Source organism: Malus domestica, chromosome 02, assembly GCF_042453785.1.
Source record: "Malus domestica chromosome 02, GDT2T_hap1".
In the NCBI taxonomy this organism is placed as follows: domain Eukaryota; kingdom Viridiplantae; phylum Streptophyta; class Magnoliopsida; order Rosales; family Rosaceae; genus Malus; species Malus domestica.
The window spans coordinates 9,151,688-9,171,992 of record NC_091662.1 but is presented as its reverse complement, the minus strand read 5'-3'; the positions used below and the strand labels follow the sequence as shown (position 1 = coordinate 9,171,992).

Below are 20,305 nucleotides of genomic sequence, written 5' to 3'. Positions count from 1 at the left end.
TTTATAAGTAATTTTTTGTCAATTTTTTTAACAAAACATAAAAGAAAGACCTTCAGTCCCTAAATAGTATTTGCATAAAACAAAGGCCTTCAATTTTTTATTACTTTTTTGTCCATTTTTTTAACAAAACATAAAAGAAAGACCTTCAATCCCTAAATAGCATTTTCGTAAAACGAAGACCTTCAAATTTTTGTAAGTACCTTTTTGTCCATTTTTTTCAACAAAACATAAAAGAAAGACCATCAATCACTAATTAGCATTTTCATAAAACAAAGACCTTCAATTTTTCACAAGTACCTTTTTTGTCAATATTTTTAACAAAACATAAAAGAAAGACCTTCAATCCCTAAATAGTATTTTCATAAAACAAAGACCTTCAATTTTTATTACTTTTTTGTCCATTCTTTTACCAAAACATAAAGAAAAACCTTCAATCTCTAAATAGCATTTTCATAAAACAAAGACCTGCAATTTTAATAAGTACTTTGTTGTCAAATTTTTTTTAACAAAATATAAAAGAAAGACTTTCAATCCCTAAATAGCATTTTCATCAAACAAAGACCTTCAATTTTTTAAAGTACTTTTTTTCTGTTTTTATCTAATCCCCCTAAAACTTGATTTTAATTTTATTTTGTTCCCTGTAACTCAAAACTCGTCAATTTGCCCCCTAAAACTCAAAATTCGCTTCACCTTGCCCCCTGAAACTCGATTTTGACCACAATTTGCTTCCTAAAACTTGAAAGTTGTTTCCACAAAATTCAAAATTCACTTCACATTGCCTTAGATCTTTTAGTTTCTTGTGTGGATTTGATCTAGGTATACTAATCATTTTATTTTTTATTTTTTTCATCTCTTCAATTTCTTTTAAACTCAATATTCTCTGATTTTTTAATGTTGTCGCACAATTGAGTTCATAATCAAATTTATTGCACATGTGACATAGCCTTATTAGGTGTTGGGTCCTATATATGTTTTAGGAGGCAACCTATAAGTTTCAGGGAGAATAGAGAGTCAACAAGTCACAGTATAATGAATTTTGAGTTTCAGAGAGTAAAATGGTAACTTTTAACAAAACATAAAAGAAAGACCTTGAATTCGTAAAACAAAGACCTTCAATTTTTTGTAAGTACTTTTTGTCAATTTTTTTTTATCAAAACATAAAAGAAAGACCTTCATTCCCTAAATAGTGGAAAGAGATCATCTCCGGATCTTTCCTTCCAAAACCCAAGGATCAAGTGATTTGGGCTTTTAAATTTTGATCCAACGGCAAAAAATTATTATAACTTTTAAAAGTTTTTGCTAACTTCTCTGTTTTTAGTCGTTGGATCAAATTTTAAAGGCCCAGATCACTTGATCCATGGGCTTTGGAGGGAAAGATCCAAAGAGGATCTCTTTCCCTAAAAAGCATTTTCATAAAACAAAGACCTTCAATTTTTTATAAATACCTTTTTTGTCCTTTTTTTTAACAATACATAAAAGAAAGACATTCAATCGCTAAATAACATTTTCAGATAACAAAGACCCTCAGGGCACGTTTGTTTGACAGGATTAAGAGGCCTTGGACTGGACTAGACTATAGTCCGACGTTTGGTGTGCATCCGGATTAGCTTTAATGAGCTTAACCCGGACTCGCGGGGACTAAGTACCTCCTTAGCCGTTCTTAACGAGCAACCCCAAAATTGGGCGGATTCGTAAGCCCAGAGCAAACCGAGAGATTTCCCTTCGTCCTGTCTTCCCTTCGTCCTCATCTATGCGTCTTCCCTCAACGTCGTCCTTGCCGTGCTCCCTCATCGTCGTCTTCCTCACCCTCATCGGCCGGACTGCTAAGCCCACTCCTCTCCGCTACGCCCTCCTCGCTTCACCCTTCCCATCCACCAACTCCCTACTTCGCCCCTCTCATCTACCATTTTTCAACCCATATCCAGCAAAATTCAAAACAAACAGGAAAAATTTTAGGCAAAATTTTGCAGTTTTTCCATTTTCCAAATCATATCCAAATCCAAAATTCTAAACAAAAAAGCAACAAAAAAAATAAATTACAAAATCGTTGTGCATATGAAATGCATAACAGTCGCTCTAATCACACATGCACCAAGTCCTGATTCCTTTTTCGCAGACCTTTGCCATTGATGCCGAAGAAGCAGACCCATAAATACCCAGATGACCCAGATTCTGATCGGGTTTTGATTCACCAATTGGTTCTTAGAAAAATTAGGAAGAAAAGAAGGAGATGAATGGAGAACAAAAGGAAGAAAAGAGGGAGATGAACAGAGAACAAAAGGAAGAAGAAGATGGAGATGAAGAGGGAGAGGGACGAAGAAAAAGAGGAAGAGGGATGAAGAAAAATTAGGAAGAAAACAGAGGGAAAGGGGCGGAGAAATTTTAGGAAGACAGAGGAGAGGGGAAGAAGGGAAAGGGGCGGAGAAAATTTAAGAAGATAGAGGAGAGGGGAAGAACGGAAAACAATTGAGAATGGAATGATGATTCTAGAATGAGAAAATAGACGGAAGTAATAATAAAATATTACTAAATATTTATTAAATAATATAAAATATTAATAGATATAAATTAAATAATATAATATTAGAATTTGTTGTTAGTCTGTTCCTTAGTCCTGACACTGCACCAAACGCTTCACTAAGTTAGTCCAGCTTAGTCTAGTCTAAGCCAGTCCAGCTTAGTCCCTGCAGCTAGTCCAGTCCGAGACAGTCCGGTGCAACAAACGCACCCTCAATATTTTATAAGTACCTTTTTGTCAATTTCTTTTAAAAAAAAACATAAAACAAAGACCTTCACCTAAATAGCATTTGCATAAAACAAAGGCCTTCAATTTTTTATAAGTACCTTTTTGTCAATTTCTTTTAACAAATCATAAAACGAAGACCTCAATCAGCTAAATAGCATTTTCATAAAACAAAGACCTTCAATCACATTCATGTTTTTATTTGTCTCTTAGTTCTATTTTATTTAAAAGTCAGAAATAACCAAGAGTGTGCAGGCTGCGCAAACAAGTGTACAAAAATCTTTTTTCAATTGCCTCGTAAATAATATCAACCAGCTGATCTCCGGTTAGCATATAATGCGCGTCAACTACAGGTTAAGAAATGCCAACTTGCTTACCATTTGATAATACATACATTTTATGCAATTTAGTATGTTTATTAAACAACTTTGCTAGCCCTTAAAGGTTAGCGCGTGTTTAGGGAATCCAAGAATTAAAAATAACAAAAAATGTAGAAATCATGCACCCAACCCAACCTCACATGCAACAAAATTGTATAGGAATATATAATAAGACCAAAGTGATGAACCTCCACCAGATTGCAGCTTAACTAGTCAACAGAACTGGCCTTCTTGTAATTTTTGCCCTTCACCCCCTCAAAATTATATAGGAATATATAATAAGACCAAATTTCTAATAATTCTGATTGAAATTGAAGAGAGGGAAGTACGACTCGAGGTTATAACCCTAACTTGGTTTATTGTTCAGATCCTACATTTTAAGGAGTAAGGACACATCTCCAGCCATTAAGGCCATCGGAGGCCCTGATCCTTCCACTTGGGAGAAGATCGAAAGATACAATACAACAACTCTAACAGATAAGAGCAACAACTATGCTATTTACTAAAAATAGAAAGAAGAAACTAGTCGTTACAACTTAAACTCTAACGGCTATTACTAAAATTAGTAAGTTCTTCACTGTTAACCGATTTCATTATTCTTTTCAATTGCATTTGCAGGATAGTCATCTGCAATGTTGATTTCAAGCTAGTATGCAGCTTAAATCTTAACAATGTTGTGGTTTTTTGTTTCCATAGGTAATGCTCCCGATTCCTTTCGATACATATTTCACGTCCACCGATGCAAAACATTTGAACGGAAATCGTGGAATCTGTTCTGCAAAGGACTAGTTTACAAATAAATTATTAAATTATTAATTAATTAAAACAAAATAAAAGGTTAGGATTGGCAAATGGTAATTATTAAGAACAAAATGCCAGCTTGTTTAGCATTGTTAAAGATGGCATAAACCATCTTTAATTTCTATAAACTTGACAAGTCGATAAGCAAATTTACTAAAAGAAAATGATTTTCGTACTTCATTTCTCTCATCCTGCACATTCATGTTTTTATTTGTCACTTTGTTATGTTCTATCTAAAAGTCACAAATAACCAATAATGTGCGAAGTGTAAAAGTAAGTGTACAAAAATAGCTTTCCCATTTACTAACCCCCGTAAATAATACCAACCAGCAACTGGGCTCTCCAGTCTACCTCGTGCGTCAACTATATATATTAAGAAGGGGTGTGATATCTACACACCTCTTTTTACTTCTCCCACACCTTTTTGGTTTTCGGCCTTCAGATCAGATGAATTGAAGAAGATCAACGAACATAAATTAATAAGGGTGTGTGAGAAGTAAAAAAATGTGTGTGAATAGCACATCCCTATTAAGAAATGCCAGCTTGCTTACCTTTCTTTTTAATTTTTTTTATTTTTGTGTCGTGAAGCACTGATATAATTCCATTATATGCAAAACTTTGTAGCAACTGAAACAAAATGCTACTCAAAGGGATGATCCGGAAACTTCCCATGGCAGTGAGCCTGCATGAAAAGAACTCCCATGGTGAGCTTGCTTACCATTTGATAATACATATATTAAAGCGTGTTTAGGGGATCCCATAATTAAAAATAACAAAAAACGTCGAAATTATGCCCCTAACCTCACATCATGTGACAGCCCGTCCCGAACGTATATTATTTTATCCACGATAGTGTGGAAATTCCTTTTATACCCTTGGATGTTGAGCACATTATGTAGTGTTGTGGTTTGAGTTTGGGTTCTAAACTAACCTAGTTAGTTCCTAAGTTTTGGAACTTAAAGTTAATGGTTTAGTTATTGTTAGTGACTCAAAGCTGGACCACATACACTCACACTCACCCATACCACTCTCCCGTTGACTCTCTCTCTCCTACCTCTCTCGGACTTCCTTCCATTTCCGTACAATTGTACGGACAGACTTCAAACCAACCTTTGCAAGCACGAATCAAGGCTGTAAAGGTGGTCTTTGTGTTCCCTGTGAGCCCAGGAGCTCATCCATACCCTTAGTTCGACGTGATAGCTCGTAAAACCTGAGAACCAGAGAACCCCGATTGCGAGCACTGTTCATGCAGTCATGATCGTGGACCTTTCAGTGAATTTTAAGGTCCTAGGAAGTCTTAAAACATCTTCACGAAGCTCGGGGAGTAACTTTGGAGCGATTTGGACGTCGGGAAGCTCGGGTTAAACGAGTTGCAGAGGTGGCCGGAATATCGAGGTTTCTCCGGCGAAATTCTGTGGATTTCAAGGCTTGAAAGTGGTAAGGTTTTGTTCTTCTAGTCCTAAGTTTTATTTTGGTACAAATTTCATGAGTTTTGGTGGAAAAATGAAGAAGATATGAAGGTTTAAACTTTTTCCCAGTTTCCGGAGACGGCGACGGTCTCCGGCGAGCAGAGGTAGACGAAGGTGAATATTTCGTCAAAGATGACGGAATATTCCTAACGGAGACTAACGGCGTCAGGGACCTTTAACGGAATATACTTGTTTTTAACAGAATATTCCCTGACGGCGTTAACTATTCCGTCCCCTGTGACAGGCACGTGCCTGAGCGTGGGCCGCACGTTTGGTTGTGCTTTGGCCGGCTAGTGTGGGTACTCGGAAAAAATTTCTAAAAATTTGGGGGTATTCCTGAGGTTGAGTAGGTCATTGTGGTATATTCAAATACCCCAATTGAGCAATGCATGAGAAGTTATTTCCTAGTTTTGCGTATGTGCTTTAAATAACGTTTATTTAGTTATTTCGCATATAGGTGAGACCTATCCTGAGGACGAGCGCCATCAATCGAGGCTTTGGGGCTACGACCCTTCGACATATCAGTGAGTGGGCTTTTGGTTTTTCGTATATATACTTGAGATTTTTCCCAAAAAATGAAATTGAATGATTATAAGTTTTGAAATGCCATGCAAAGTATTTGCCTATTTTATTTATGCATTAGTAGTTGCATATATTTATGATTGTTGTTGCGGACACACATGTAAATGCCAGGTAAGTTCATAAATTAAAGATATGAGATTTCTTCAGTTATGAAAGATATGATGTGATGCATTGAGAGCTCATAAACCTGCACCCCGGTGTTAGTGCTCCCGCCCAGAGTTAGGGCACAGTCCTTCACGTGATGTTCACCTCCCGCACCATATGCTCACCTTGGACCAAGTTAGGTGCACAGGCTTGTCGTACAGACCATTATAGATGGTTACGACTCGTAAGTGACCCGCGATCATTCGCACAGTCTTCACGTGATCGTAGCACTAGAGCATATTTATTTTACACCTAGCCCTATCGTGCAGACCACATTAGGTGGTTCCGACTCGTGTGCATGATTTGATATGGTTGAGATTGATTATGAGCTATAGACTTAGCCGTGCATGTCACGTTAGGTGGATTCGGCTGATATGATATCTGGCATTGATATATTTTAACTGGATTATTTATGGCATTTCATTTAGATACTTTGGCATGGTATATTTCTATGGATTTTCATCCTGAGCATGATTTCTGATATAGCATATATTATATCTTTTTGGGAAATTATACAGGTTTTACGACGAGGGGTTAGAACTTTTGAGAAATGAAATGATTTTGAAAAGCTTTATTTTTGCCCACTCACACTTTCTGTTTTGTGCCCCTCCAGGTTTTAGGTAGAAGTGCTTTGGTGGCTCACGGGGATTTCGACGGTGGTTCTGACAGAACATCATAAATGTAGGATCACCTTTGAGTGTTGTATAATTAGTACTTGTCCTGCTTGACTGCACTTAGCCTATTTATACTTTGGTTGTGTATTTCACACTTAATCTCGCACTAGCACGTTATCTTAGCTAGTACTGCTGTCAGTTTGGTTTTTATTCATTCGTATTTCTCTATATCATTATTGCTTCCGCACTGTGCACATGGTTACGTCACTCTCATGTGACGGCCAGCACACTTTGATTTAGGTCGGGGTGTGTCACATCACATGCAACAGAATTTTATAGAAATATAATAAGACCAAATTGCAGAAGTGCAAAAATTAATTTTTACGGATCTAAAATTAGTTTGAAGTTTTTATAAATGGTGTCAGTTTGTAGTTTTGGCGTTGGTTATATAACAAGTTGGGGGCATGGCTGAAATTTTAGAATTTTGGTTTGCTTGTTGTTGGGCTAAGTTTGTTCGGGTTTAAATTTTTATATTTCCTTGAAATGATTCAAAATTACTGGAGTTCTATAAAATGTATTTTGTGTTTTTGTTTCCATGGGCAAAGCTCCCAATCCCTAAATAGCACTTTCAATACATATTTCAATGTCATCCTATGCACACATTTGAACAATTTAAAATCGTGGAATCTACTCAGGAAAGGACTAGTTTACAAATGAATTATTAATTAATTAATTAAAACATAATAAATAGTGTTTTAAAATGATTTTCTCACTTCATCTTTTTCATCCTACATATTCATGTTTTTATTTGTCTCTTAAGATGTAAAAATAAGTGTATAAAAATCGCTTTCTCATCTGCTAACTCTCGTAAATAATATCAACAAGCTGATCTCTAATCTGCATCACGCGTAAATTATAGATTAAGTAATACCAACTTGCCTACCATTTGATAATACATACATTGTATGCAATGTACTATGTTTATTTATTTATTTTTTTTTGACAAAGGGTAAAATTCATTACCACAACCACAATTACAAAAATGGGCCACAAACACACAAAAGACAAAGCCCCAAGCCCACCCTTGGAGCCCAGCACACACAAACTAAACAAACAGAAAAACCCTAGGAAACTAGTCTTCCTGCTGCTGTCAAAGAACCACCTAACAATCTTCACGAACTGCCTCCCAACACGATCACCTAAGATTACGAACATCCTCAATGAACCAGCAAGAACCGCCGCCACAAGAACAAGAAGCACGCAAACAAGGGTGAACAACAGGCAGGACCAATAATGGTCAACAAGGGTGGTGGTGCAAGCACCGAGCTCAAGCTCTACACACCCTGCCAAAGATGCGCGACAAAGCGTAGTAAACGGAGGCGGAAACCGACCGAAATTGAGGATAGAGGTGGCGGAACCAAAAGATGCAGATGGTGGAGGGGTATAGATCAAAGAGGGTGGTGGATGAGTCAAAGATTATGGAAGAAACGGGGGATGGGGGTTTAAGTCTCAAAAAGGTGAAATCAAAGGCAAAAGGAGAGAATAGAGGATATGATCGGGAAAATTGTAGGGAAGGGGAGGAAAATTTGCAGGCAACAGGAAGAGCAAAAAAGAACTGAAACCAAGCAAACCACCGAATCAAAACACACATAAAAAACATGGGACTAGCACCGACCCTAACCAAAGTTAGGGCATGTGCTGACGCAGATTAAAGAGAACGAAAAGCACTGACACGATGGTGAGAAAGTCTCTCACGGGGAAGAGGAGCTCTCATAGGGGAGAGAAATTTTGTCATGTACTATGTTTATTAAACTAGTTTGCTAGCACTTAAAGGTTAGAGCGTGTTTAGGGAATCCAACGATTAAAAATAACAAAACACGTAGAATTATGCACCTAACCTCATATGCGACAAAATTGTATAGGACTATATAATAAGAACAATGTGATGAACCTCCACCAGATTGCAGCTTGGACTAGTCAACAGAACTGGCCCTGTTGTAATTTTGCCTTTCTCCGCCCCCTGCATCACTCTTCACCCCTCAACATGGATGCCTCCAATCTGGCTGATCAATCAGAGAGTCCTATTACTCCGTTACTATCAACCGATGTCGGTGACCAGATCGAGCTAGCAGATCAAACCACCGTCCAAGAAGCTACAAAATTAGAAGGCAACAATAGTACAGTTTTAATAAGTAGCATGGATCCTGATGTTTTCAACGCTGCAAAACAAGGCAATCTCGATGTCCTTAAGGAACAAGGCAAGAATCTGGACAGAATGTTGACTGCAACCAAGAACACAGTCCTTCATATCTATACAGCATGCTATAGGCACCCAACGTACAAAGAATCTGAGTATGAGATACTCAAGTCAACGAACACTGTGGACGGTATCCTTAAAATGTGTCCAGCATTACTATGGCAGCAGAACGAGAGTGGTGATACTGCCCTACACATTGCGGCAAGATATGGGCGTGCTGGTATAGTTAGAGCTCTCCTCCTAGCTACAAAAACTTATTATCAAGGCGACCTTGAGCAAGGCTGTGCGATCTCATCAGAAGATGCCGCCTTGCAGGAGCAAAAACTCATCAGGAAAACCAACAACAAGAAGAACACAGCGCTGCACGAAGCTGTACGCTTTAATTACTTTGGTGTGGAAAGTTTTGGGAGAGACAGGTATAACATGGCTCACTGATCTTTTCAATAGGATTTTGAAAACGAAGAAGATGCCAAATGAGTGGCGAACAAGCACTTTAGTGCCTATCTACAAGAATAAGGGCGACGTACAAAATTGCATGAACTATAGGGGTATTAAGCTAATGAGTCATACAATGAAGCTTTGGGAGAGAGTCATTGAGCATAGATTGAGGCAAGAGACACGGGTTTCGGACAACCAATTCGGGTTCATGCCAGGGCGCTCAACCATGGAGGCAATCTATCTCTTACGAAGATTGATGGAAAGATATAGAGATGGGAAAAAGGATTTACACATGGTCTTTATAGATTTGGAGAAAGCGTACGATAGGGTCCCAAGAGACATTCTTTGGAGGATTTTAGAGAAGAAAGGAGTACGAGTAGCATATATCCAAGCTATAAAGGATATGTATGAAGGAGCAAAGACTGCCGTAAGAACTCATGAAGGACAAACTGAAAGCTTTCCCATAACTGTAGGATTACATCAAGGCTCATCCTTAAGTCCTTACCTTTTTGCGTTGGTAATGGATGAGTTAACAGGACATATTCAAGATGATATTCCTTGGTGTATGCTTTTCGCAGACGATATAGTGTTGATAGATGAAACTCAGGAATGGGTAAATGCAAAGCTTAACCTTTGGAAAGAAGTGTTGGAATCTAAAGGTCTTCGCCTAAGCCGATCAAAGACAGAATATATGGAGTGCAAGTTCAGTGCAAATGGAGGCCAAAACGAGTTAGGGGTGAGGATCGGTGATCAAGAAATACCAAAGAGCGATCGTTTTCGTTACCTAGGATCTATCTTGCAAAAGAACGGAGAATTAGATGGAGATCTCAACCATAGAATACAAGCTGGATGGATGAAGTGGAAGAGTGCATCCGGCGTGTTGTGTGACCGCCGTATGCCACTGAAGCTCAAGGGAAAATTTTATAGGACGGCAATAAGGCCGGCGATGCTGTATGGCACAGAATGTTGGGCGGTGAAGCATCAACACGTACACAAAATGGGTGTAGCGGAGATGAGAATGCTTCGTTGGATGTGTGGGCACACGAGAAAGGATAAGATTAGGAATGAGGATATCCGGGGTAAAGTAGGAGTAGCCGAAATTGAAGGAAAGATGAGAGAAAATCGGTTACGGTGGTTTGGACATGTGCAAAGAAGGCCTACTGACGCTCCGATTAGAAGATGCGACTATGGGACAGAGGTTCAGGGCCGAAGGGGTAGAGGAAGACCTAAGAAAACTTTGGAAGAGACTCTAAGAAAAGACTTAGAGTACTTGGATCTAACGAAGGACATGACACAGGACCGAGCACAATGGCGTTCTAAGATTCATGTAGCCGATCCCACTCAGTGACTTGGATTTTCCAAGTCTCCAACCGAGAAGTTTTCCTCACTCAGGAAATTAAGGGAACACTACCTCAACCTACATGCTCCACTCACAAAGCTCCAACAAAAGAAAATTCAAAGAACTTAGAGAAGAAGGCTTTGGTGTATTTAACACAATACGTTGAAATGAAGGAAAGCTTATTTATTGATATCCCCGATAAGCTACAAATATGTACATATACATGAGTCAAAATAAACAAACAAGAGAGAGCCTTCACAAAGGTTGCTTAGGAGAAGTCGCAGCAGTCGGTAGAGCCCCAGAAAGAGAAGGCACCGGAGGGGGATCATTCGGAGCCTCAGTACTGGACAGAACCCTAGAAGTAGGAGGCATCAGAGGTTGATCATTTGGAGCTTCATTACGCGGTACAGCCCCAGAAGACGAAGGCAATAAATGCCTTTGGAACAAACCCACAAATCTCTGATGATCAAGTAAAACCTGACCATCAGATTCCTTCATCTGGTCCAGCTTCCTCTTCATGTTTGTAGCATAGTCATGTGCGAGACGGTGCAACTGTTTATTCTCATGCTTGAGCCCTCTAATCTCCTGTTTGAGACTCATCACTTCAGCCGCCAATGATTCAACTTGGCGGGTTCGAGCAAATAGGCGTTGGGCCATATTAGACACAGAACCTGCACACTGAACACTGAGAGCCAGAGAATCCTTAACAGCTAACTCATCAGATCGTTTGGAAAGTAGTCTGTTATCTTTGGGAGTGAGAAGGTTCCTGGCCACCACCGCAGCGGTCATATCATTCTTCATAACGGAATCCCCAACGGTAAGAGGACCAGTAGGGGAGACGAAGGATGGGCGCCATATGTTGTCTGGAGAAGGCGGGGCTGCCTCTTCAACAAGGTTCAAGTCAAAACGACGGTCGGAGGGGCCAGACATTTTCAAAGGTGTTGAAGAGAGAAGAGGTCGAACAAATCAAGATCTTAGAAGTGTAAGAATGGAGCTTCTACTGGTGGAGATTCAAGTGTGCTTTGGAACTTAATGCCAGCCCCTATAAAAATCTGCACTCGACGGAGCTTCAGAAATCGAAGAGGCGCCTGCTCAGAAATCGAAGAGGCGTTTGCTTTCTCAAAAGCTGGGCTGCTCAGAGACCACGAGGGTCGATCTCAGAAATCGAAGAGGCGTCTGCTTTCTCAAAAGTTGGGCTGCTCAAAGACCACGAAGGCCGATCTCAGAAATCGAAGAGGCGCTTGCTTTCTCAAAAGTTGGGCTGCTCAGAGACCACGAGGGCCGATCTCAGAAATCGAAGAGGCACCTACTTTTCCAGCCTTGGCAGCACCTGTCACACGCACACTCAGCTTTGCGGAAATTATGGGCATTCTGTCGAAGACTTCTGGTGAAGTAGAAAGCACATGAGTCTTACTGTTCAATCACCCACTTCCCACACGCAATAGTAGCTCATGTGTATCACAGATAACTTTGCCAAAGTTCTCTGCCAAAGTTGAGCACGTGAAGCTTGCAGCTTCCACTACATCGCTCTGACCAAGACGGGTAAAAGAATAGCAAAGAAACAGCACTAACAAAGTTTAGACACATAAATTTTGAAGGTCTAGCTACCCCATATTATTACCCACAAGGGTAAAGGAACAGTATCACTGCTGGATAATTGGAAAGTCCCTGTGTGTCAACCTCTGTGCTTCGTGGCAAGGTAGACTAGCAAACATGCCCAACCTTTACTCACATTCGAGAAAACACTCCCAACAAGATTGCTTGCTCCAAAATCGAAGAGGCACCGTCCTCCGAATCTCGAGAGCCAGACTCCCAACATGACTACTTTCTCAAAAATCGAAGAGAGGGTAAAGGAACAATACCATTGCTGGATAATTGGAAAGTCCCTGTGTGTCAACCTCTGTGCTTCGTGGCAAGGTAGACTAGCAAACATGCCCAACCTTTACTCACATTCGAGAAAACACTCCCAACAAGATTGCTTGCTCCAAAATCGAAGAGGCACCGCCCTCCGAATCTCGAGAGCCAGACTCCCAACATGATTACCTTCTCAAAAATCGAAGAGACACCGCTCTCCGAATCTCGAGAGCCAGACCCCCAGCAGGATTGCTTTCTCAAAAATCGAAGAGACATCGTTCTCCGAATCTCGAGAGCCAGATCCCTGATAGGATTGCTTGTTCGAAAACCGAAGAGGCAACACTTTCCCAACTACAAGAGCCGGATCTCCTTGGATAAAGCTGTCTGTAATCTTCACACGCAACATCAGCTTTCCACATACCACAGACCACTTTTTCAAAGTGCTCTGACAGGGTAAAGGAATAGCATTACTACTTGTTGTTAAGGAGACTCCTATATATGTCAACCTCCATCCCCAACGGACAGACAGACCTGCAAAAATGCTCAACCCTTCCTCATATATGAGAGGGCACTCTCAACGAAGCCTTTCGAAATATTCAGCTTTCTTTCCCCCCGATAATACCTCTGCAAACAAGTTATACTAGAGCAAGAATATCTCATATCATCAGGGTTAAAAGCAAGAGTATCCCATATCATGCTTTTTCCCTGTCTTTTCCTTTGGCCTTGTTCTTACCTGCAAGACAAGGAGAAAGAGAGCAATCAGTCAGCACTTGGAATCAAGCTTCCAGCCAGGAACTGACTGCCTGGAACTTACTTACCTGGCATTGCTCTCGAGTACTCATCTTCAACATCTTATGCTTTCAGGGAAGATACCGCATCTGCCTGAGGAACAGATAGGGCAAGTGAGAAGGATACAAGGAAGCATGTGGAGACAAGCGTAACAGCACACGTGCCGATACATCCATTACTCTGTCAAAGCAAAAGTATCCCATATCAGTAGGGTCGAACGTACTCTAGATTTGATGGACTTGTTTTGACCCTCAAATTCTTCAGTCGGCCTTATACTCTGGAGGAAACCAGAAAACCCTCCAGCTCAGTTCAAGAATAAGCCTGTGGAAAGTTACTTCTTCAAAAGCAAAAGTATCCCATATCATCTCTTCTCATTTTTCTTCTCTTTATCCTTCATGCTGCCTGCAAGATAGGGAGAATGTGAACAATCAGCCGGAGCTCTGATTGCTTACCTTGTCTGTCACCTCTTTCAGCAAATCCCCTAGCTCGGCAACTTGAGGGACTCCTACTACATGGTTTGTATCGCGCTTGACCAAGCCTGAAACTACAAGTAAGCTTCAAGTGAAATTGATACATTACCTTGTGCATCTCCACCAGTTAAAGATACCACCCCTGGATGGAGGAAGAGTACTTCCAGAGAAGATGCCACATCTACCTGTGAGACAGATAAGGCAAGTCAAGACGATACCACATTCCGATACTTAGAAGTTTCGTGATTACGAGATCATTCTCCCACAATATTTCCTAATGTCATTTGTACTAAATCATTCACCTGTACTCACTAAAGGAAAGCTTGAACCTATGTACTTGTGTAAACCCTTCACAATTAATGAGAACTCCTCTATTCCGTGGACGTAGCCAATCTGGGTGAACCACGTACATCTTGTGTTTGCTTTCCTATCTATATCCATTTATATACTTATCCACACTAATGATCGGAGCAATCTAGCGAAGATCACAAAAAGCGACCGTTTTCGCTACCTAGGATATATCGTGCAAGAGAACGGAGAATTAGAGAGATCTCAACCATAGAATAGAAGTTGGATAGATGAAGTGTAAGAGTGCATCCGGCGGGTTGTGTAACCGTCGTAGGCCACTGAAGCTCAAGGGAAAATTTTATAGGACGGCAATAAGGCCAGCGATGTTGTATGGCACAGAATGTTGGGCGGTGAAGCATCAACACGTACACAAAATGGGTGTGGCGGAGACGAGGATGCTTCGTGGGATGTGTGGGCACACAAGAAATGATAAGATTGGAAATGAGGATATTCGAGGTAAAGTAGGAGTGGCCGAAATTGAAGGAAAGATGAGAGAAAATCGGTTCCGGTGATTTGGACATGTGCAAAGAAGGCCTACTGACGCTCCGGTTCGAAGATGTGACTACGGGACAGAGGTTCAGGGCCAAAGGGGTAGAGGAAGACCTAGGAAAACTTTGGAAGAGACTCTAAGAAAAGACTTAGAGTACTTGGTTCTAACGGAGGACATGACACAAAACCGAGCGCAATGGCGTTCTAGGATTCATATAGCCGACCCCACTTAGTGGGAAAAGGCTTTGTTGTTGTTGTTGTGGTGTGGTGGAGGTATTAACCAAAGAAGACCCTGAGTTTTCCTACTCTGCTAATGATGCCGGCGATACTCCTCTTTACCTAGCTGTCGAGAGGGGATACACTCATTATTGTCTTCAAATACTTGAAGGTTGCAAAAATCCAACTTATGAAGGCCCAAATGGTAGAACGGCTTTGCACGCTGCAGTTATCCGCAATGATGAAGGTAAATGTATATAAAAAATAGTTAAAGAATATTCCTTTTTATCTGTCATTTCATGATTCATTAATACATGTGTCTTGAAGTATTTATTTGTGTTTTCTTTTTCTTTTTATACATAAGTAATGACGAGAGCATTACTAAAATCGGATAGAACTCTGGCAAAAGCAGCAGACGAACGAGGATGCATTCCGCTTCACATGGCTGCAGATTTTGGTTACTTTTCAATGGTTAATCAACTATTGGAATGTGATAAATCTACCGCCTACGTTGCTGATAATGATGGGCGCACAGCTCTTCACTTTGCAGCGTCCGACGGCCATCTAGATATAATGAAAGAGCTTCTTACTCATTGCCCCGATTGTTGTGAACTGGTCGACAACAAATGTCAAAATGTGCTTCACTATGCCATAAAGAGCCATCAAGAGGACGTAGTTTATTTTGTGTTAACGGATCTGTGGCTTAGCAACATACTCTTAAATGACAAGGATGCTCATGGCAATGCACCTATCCATTACCTTGCTCAGTATCCCTTCCCCTGGAAGAATGATATTATACTTGATGCGAAAATTGATATAATGTCATTCAACAAGAAAAACTTAAACGCTTTCGACAACATTCTAGCTAATGAGGACAACATAAGTGACGCACTTGATCTGGTACGTATCACCTCTAATTTTCTTTTATGTTATTATGCACTTTTTCTTCAACTGTCTGGGACTATTGAGTAGTCCTAAATTGGACGGTGAAGACTGATGCTAAGAAATCGAATGGTGAAACTGTTTAAAAAGTTGGGCTACTCAGTAGACTAGAGTCCTAGACTACAGAAGAGAAGCCTGTTACTATGTTACCCCACTGAAAAAAAAAACTTTCCGGCTCTGTCCATGAAGTAAATCCTAAGCTATCCAAATAAGGATAACTTGTCCGTACAATTACATAACCAATAATAAGGGTGGTCATAAACTTCATCCTTAGATTTGTCTGTGAAGATAACATTAATCTTTTATGTCTTGCAGGAAGATTTAAAAAAACTTTTGCAAGTAAGGGGTGGTGGACCAGGTTACAGAATTAAAAGCCACAACGCTGATGGCAATGAAGTGGAGGAGGAACACCAAGGTGGCAAAGACACTGGAGTAGGAATAACGAAAGCAAGAGAAACCCATCTGGTGGTGGCTACACTGATAGCAACCGTAACCTTTGCTGCGAGTTTTACCATGCCCGGTGGTTACCAAAGCGGAGGAGGATCGGACCAGGGTTCCCCAATTCTATCAAAAAACACAGCGTTCAAAGCATTTGTTATAACAGATACACTAGCCATGGCCCTGTCTAGTTGTTCTGTCCTGGTGCTCCTGTATTCCTCCATTCACACAAAAGGAAAGTACATGACCCAAATCTCTGAGACGTTTCAAATGGTAGTAACTTTGACAATGTTGGCTTTGATTGCAATGGTGATTGCATTCGTTACTGGCACATACGCAGTACTTGGTGGTCATTCTCCGGGATTAGCCATTGCAGTTCTTGTGCTTGGTTGCTTTTTCTTCTATTTCTTTGCACATTCCATTCTTTCTTTAGAAAGAAAAATACTAAAGGCCCCGCATTTCCTGCACCATTTGTATTCAGGCATTGTATTGCTAATAAGTAACTCATGTATTTCGCTGCTTAACTCGATGCTCTTGAGGGGAACATACAGGCCTCGGCCGACCGAGTAGCTGTTGGAGCCTAAATCGTTTCTGGTAACTGGAATTCGAAACAACAGAAGTAGCAGAAGCAGCAACAAGTTTACTTTAGTTTTAAAGTTTAGTAGTAATCAAGTGACAAGTGTACTGTCCAGATTAAATTTGCAAATGGTGTTAGGTTAATTGTTTGTCTTCTAGCTCCATTGTAGATAAGTTTGTGAGTTGGCAATGTTCAAAAATTTGGAACATATATATATATATATATATATGTAAGTATGTATTGTGATGTAAGAGCTGCTGCATTTGCACAACCTTTAGCATACTACAACGATAAACTCAATTTCACAGACAACCGAAAGAGTAATGCACGCTACTGGTACAAATTACACGAGTAGGTAACAATCTTAAGTTCATGACTAAACATTGTGGAGTAAATGACAGAACAAAATCATGTTTCCGTCGGTACAATAAAAACTTGACAGGACACGAATAATTTAAACTCTAGAACTTGGCAAGTCGACATACGAACTTGCTAACCCTGGTAGATAATATCAACCAAGGAATAATTCCTACCTGCAAAAACAAATCATGAAGGATCAGAAGCAATACTCAAAACCATGCTTAAGATTCCTCTATATCGCATGCTAAGCAATGCCTATCTCTTCGAGATACGTAATATGCAAACATCGGAAGTCTAAACACGAAAGTGACACTACATAGTATTGACGAGACATTAGAGTGCCAGCAAATATAGATACTCTTACAGAAGTGATAAGAGACTGGCATTTTTTAGATCATTTATTTAAGGCACCTTTAATATATGACAAGTAACGATCAAAATTAATTCCAACTTTATTTACCATAATATATGACAAGTAACGATCAAAAGTAATTCCAACTTTATTTACCATAACATTTTCGTTTACAATTCCTCCGGCCCTCCATGATATCAGCTTCCCTGCAGGGCAACAAGAGATAGTAATCAGTAACTTCTATCAATTGTTATAGATGTACTGTCTCAATAGGAAAGAGGGGACTCGAAAAGTAAATTTGGATCGAGAACACGTTACCAAAGGGTTGCACAAGTTGTTGCGATATGGAGGCAACAGGAACCCTCCAAAACCAGCAAACCAGTACAATATATGTCAAGACCTAAATGGACAACCAAGTGTATCTTTTAAGAACCCTAGCTCAGGCAATTCCCTGTTATCGAAGAAAGCTAATAAATATTTCGAAAATTCAAAATACTGAGAACTACCTTTAAGATGAACAAAATTCTCAGATACAAATCATATGAAAGTTTTATCTCCTTGCCGTGTAATTCTTGATCTGGACGGCACGTAATGACATTGAATAACTACCTAAACTGTCTTCGCCATTCAATACTTTGCTTAACAACATCATACTCATAAAATGCGTGGACGCCATTATACAAACACAACTTTGAGCCCAAGGATGTCATATACAATTACTCTCTGCAATCATATATACGTAGTATACGTGTTTTAGGAATGCCTGTATATAATTATACATATGATCAACATAAACAATAATCCAAGGGCTGGAGTTGCAAACTAACAATTTGCAAGTTCTTTCTCCTTCGCAGCTGCCATCCTCCGAAGTTTCGCAGCTTGCGCAAATGTCGACGGCCTGGATTCAGGCAAAAACAAAGATCATGCAACTGCAAATAATCCAAACTAACGCCTGATACTATAAAGCTAAGAAATTTGAAGCTGCAAGCATCAAAACAATGCTGAAAATCCAAAAATGTATAAATAAATAAAATTCCATTTGATAAATTGGAGAAAAAATATGATTAAATAATAAAAAATCACTCACTGTGACAAGGTGCTTGCCTCCTTCAAGAGGTCTTTAATTTCTCCACGCAATCGGGTTGCCGTAGCATTCTTAACTCCTCCCTGCCAACAAAACAAATCACCCAACTTCAAATTTTAATTTCAGAATAAATGCAATTAAAGTATAAAAAAAGATTAAGAGCTAACTTCGCACAGAAATTAGGATTAAATTGTTTGAATGCAAGTTAAAAATAGTCGAGGAAATTACCTTCTTTAACTGTTCCAGCCATCTAGAGAGGATTTGGAAAGCGACGACGACGATGAATACAATTGGAGCTGCGAAGGAGCTCCGGTGCGCCGGTAGGGTTTCTATTACCTCTCCCATGTCTGATTTCTTCCTTGCTCGATCCGTACGAGACACCACCTTCTTCGCTTCGGATTTTCGATGCTTCTCTGCAATCGGGTCAGTTGTTACAGAACCAAGTCTAAAACTCCACCGGGTAACCCCGATTCAATTGGGCCTGTTGAGCCCAAGTTGTTTGACAATGGTCCAATTAAACAAGCCCAATTTTGCCCAAATCTTATAAATAACGAGTTTTCAGTTATTGTAAGTTTTCAAAGAGATTTGTGGCATGTACGCCTTAAAATGCGATAGAGTTCCCTTCTCCTACACTTTTTTTTTAACAAACGATATTTTTACTCCAAGGAGATGGGGAGTAGATTAAGACTCATAATAGGCTAGCAATTATGTGGTTTAAATTCACCTTTGACGAGAATTGAACCTAAAACCACGTTCTTGCAAGTGAAGAGGAATACTATTAGCACTACGTGGCTACCCCTAAACTTTTTTAACAAAAAGAAATATAATTCTAGATATTTGATTTGAATGGTTTTTAAAAGGTCTTAGTACTATTGACTACTAATATTCCTTTTCATTTATAAACAAAAGATCTTAAATTCGAATACCGAGAATGACATTCAACAAGTAAAGAAAAATACTATTAGACTGTAGTACTAAGTGGCTTCTCCTAAACCTTTTTAACAAAAAGAAATATAATTCTAGATATTTGATTTGAATGATTTTTAAAACGTCTTAGTAATATTGACTACTGATATTCCCTTTCTTTTATAAACAAGAGATTTTAAATTCGAATATCGGGAATGATGTTCAACCAGGAAAACTTCAACGCCTTTGATATCATTCTAGCTAATGAGGACAAGATAAGCATATCATAAGAGCAGGTACATACTCAGTAGTCATCACCTTCTACTGCTTGTGTCCGAAAAACTTGAGTTATGTTTTCCGGCACATTGTCATACTTTTCTGTCTTGCAGGAAAATCATAAAGTGCAATTGCAAAAGCGGGGTGGTAGACCAGGTCACAGAATCAAGAATCACAGAGATGGTCGCGATAAAGTGGAAGAAAATCAAGGTTCCAAGGAAATCGGAAAAAGTTGGAATAAAGCAAAAGAAACACATCTGCTAGTGGCTACCTTGATATAGCAACTGTAACATTCGCAGCCGGTTTTACCATGCCTGGTGGTTACCAAAGTGAGAAGGGACTTGACCAGGGTGCCATAGTTCTATCAAGAAGTGCAGCGTTCAAAGCATTCGTGATAACAGATAAAATAGCCATGGCCGTGTCTAGTTGTTCCGTCC

At 39.7% G+C, this 20,305-nt stretch overlaps 2 protein-coding genes across 2 annotated transcripts; one reads left to right on the top strand and one right to left on the bottom strand.

Annotated features, from left to right (window-relative positions):
- Positions 1-14,986: 14,986 nt before the first annotated feature.
- On the top strand, positions 14,987-17,015 carry LOC103400394 (protein ACCELERATED CELL DEATH 6-like). The gene is made up of 3 exons (XM_070807913.1): positions 14,987-15,180; positions 15,298-15,833; positions 16,191-17,015. Exons 2-3 carry the CDS (start codon positions 15,300-15,302, stop codon positions 16,881-16,883), a joined length of 1,227 nt encoding a protein of 408 aa, XP_070664014.1. The 5' UTR covers positions 14,987-15,180; positions 15,298-15,299; the 3' UTR covers positions 16,884-17,015.
- A 155-nt stretch (positions 17,016-17,170) lies between these two features.
- Positions 17,171-19,126, bottom strand: LOC103455607 (protein GET1-like). The gene is made up of 7 exons (XM_008395186.4): positions 18,915-19,126; positions 18,690-18,769; positions 18,430-18,500; positions 18,109-18,179; positions 17,921-18,002; positions 17,759-17,808; positions 17,171-17,423 (listed from the first exon to the last, which is right to left on the bottom strand). The coding sequence occupies exons 1-7, from the start codon at positions 19,029-19,031 to the stop codon at positions 17,352-17,354; spliced, it is 543 nt and encodes a 180-aa protein (XP_008393408.1). The 5' UTR covers positions 19,032-19,126; the 3' UTR covers positions 17,171-17,351.
- Positions 19,127-20,305: the final 1,179 nt, after the last annotated feature.

Bases quoted from the DNA above. Each gene is read 5' to 3' on its own strand.
- LOC103400394 (XM_070807913.1), top strand. From the start codon at position 15,300: ATGACGAGAGCATTACTAAAATCGGATAGAACTCTGGCAAAAGCAGCA. The intron at 15,834-16,190 runs GTACGTATCACC...TATGTCTTGCAG, and splicing joins TAAGTGACGCACTTGATCTG to GAAGATTTAAAAAAACTTTT.
- LOC103455607 (XM_008395186.4), bottom strand. From the start codon at position 19,031: ATGGGAGAGGTAATAGAAACCCTACCGGCGCACCGGAGCTCCTTCGCA. The intron at 18,501-18,689 runs GTGAGTGATTTT...GCCTGAATCCAG, and splicing joins GAGGCAAGCACCTTGTCACA to GCCGTCGACATTTGCGCAAG. The intron at 17,809-17,920 runs GTAACGTGTTCT...GTTGCCCTGCAG, and splicing joins ACAACTTGTGCAACCCTTTG to GGAAGCTGATATCATGGAGG.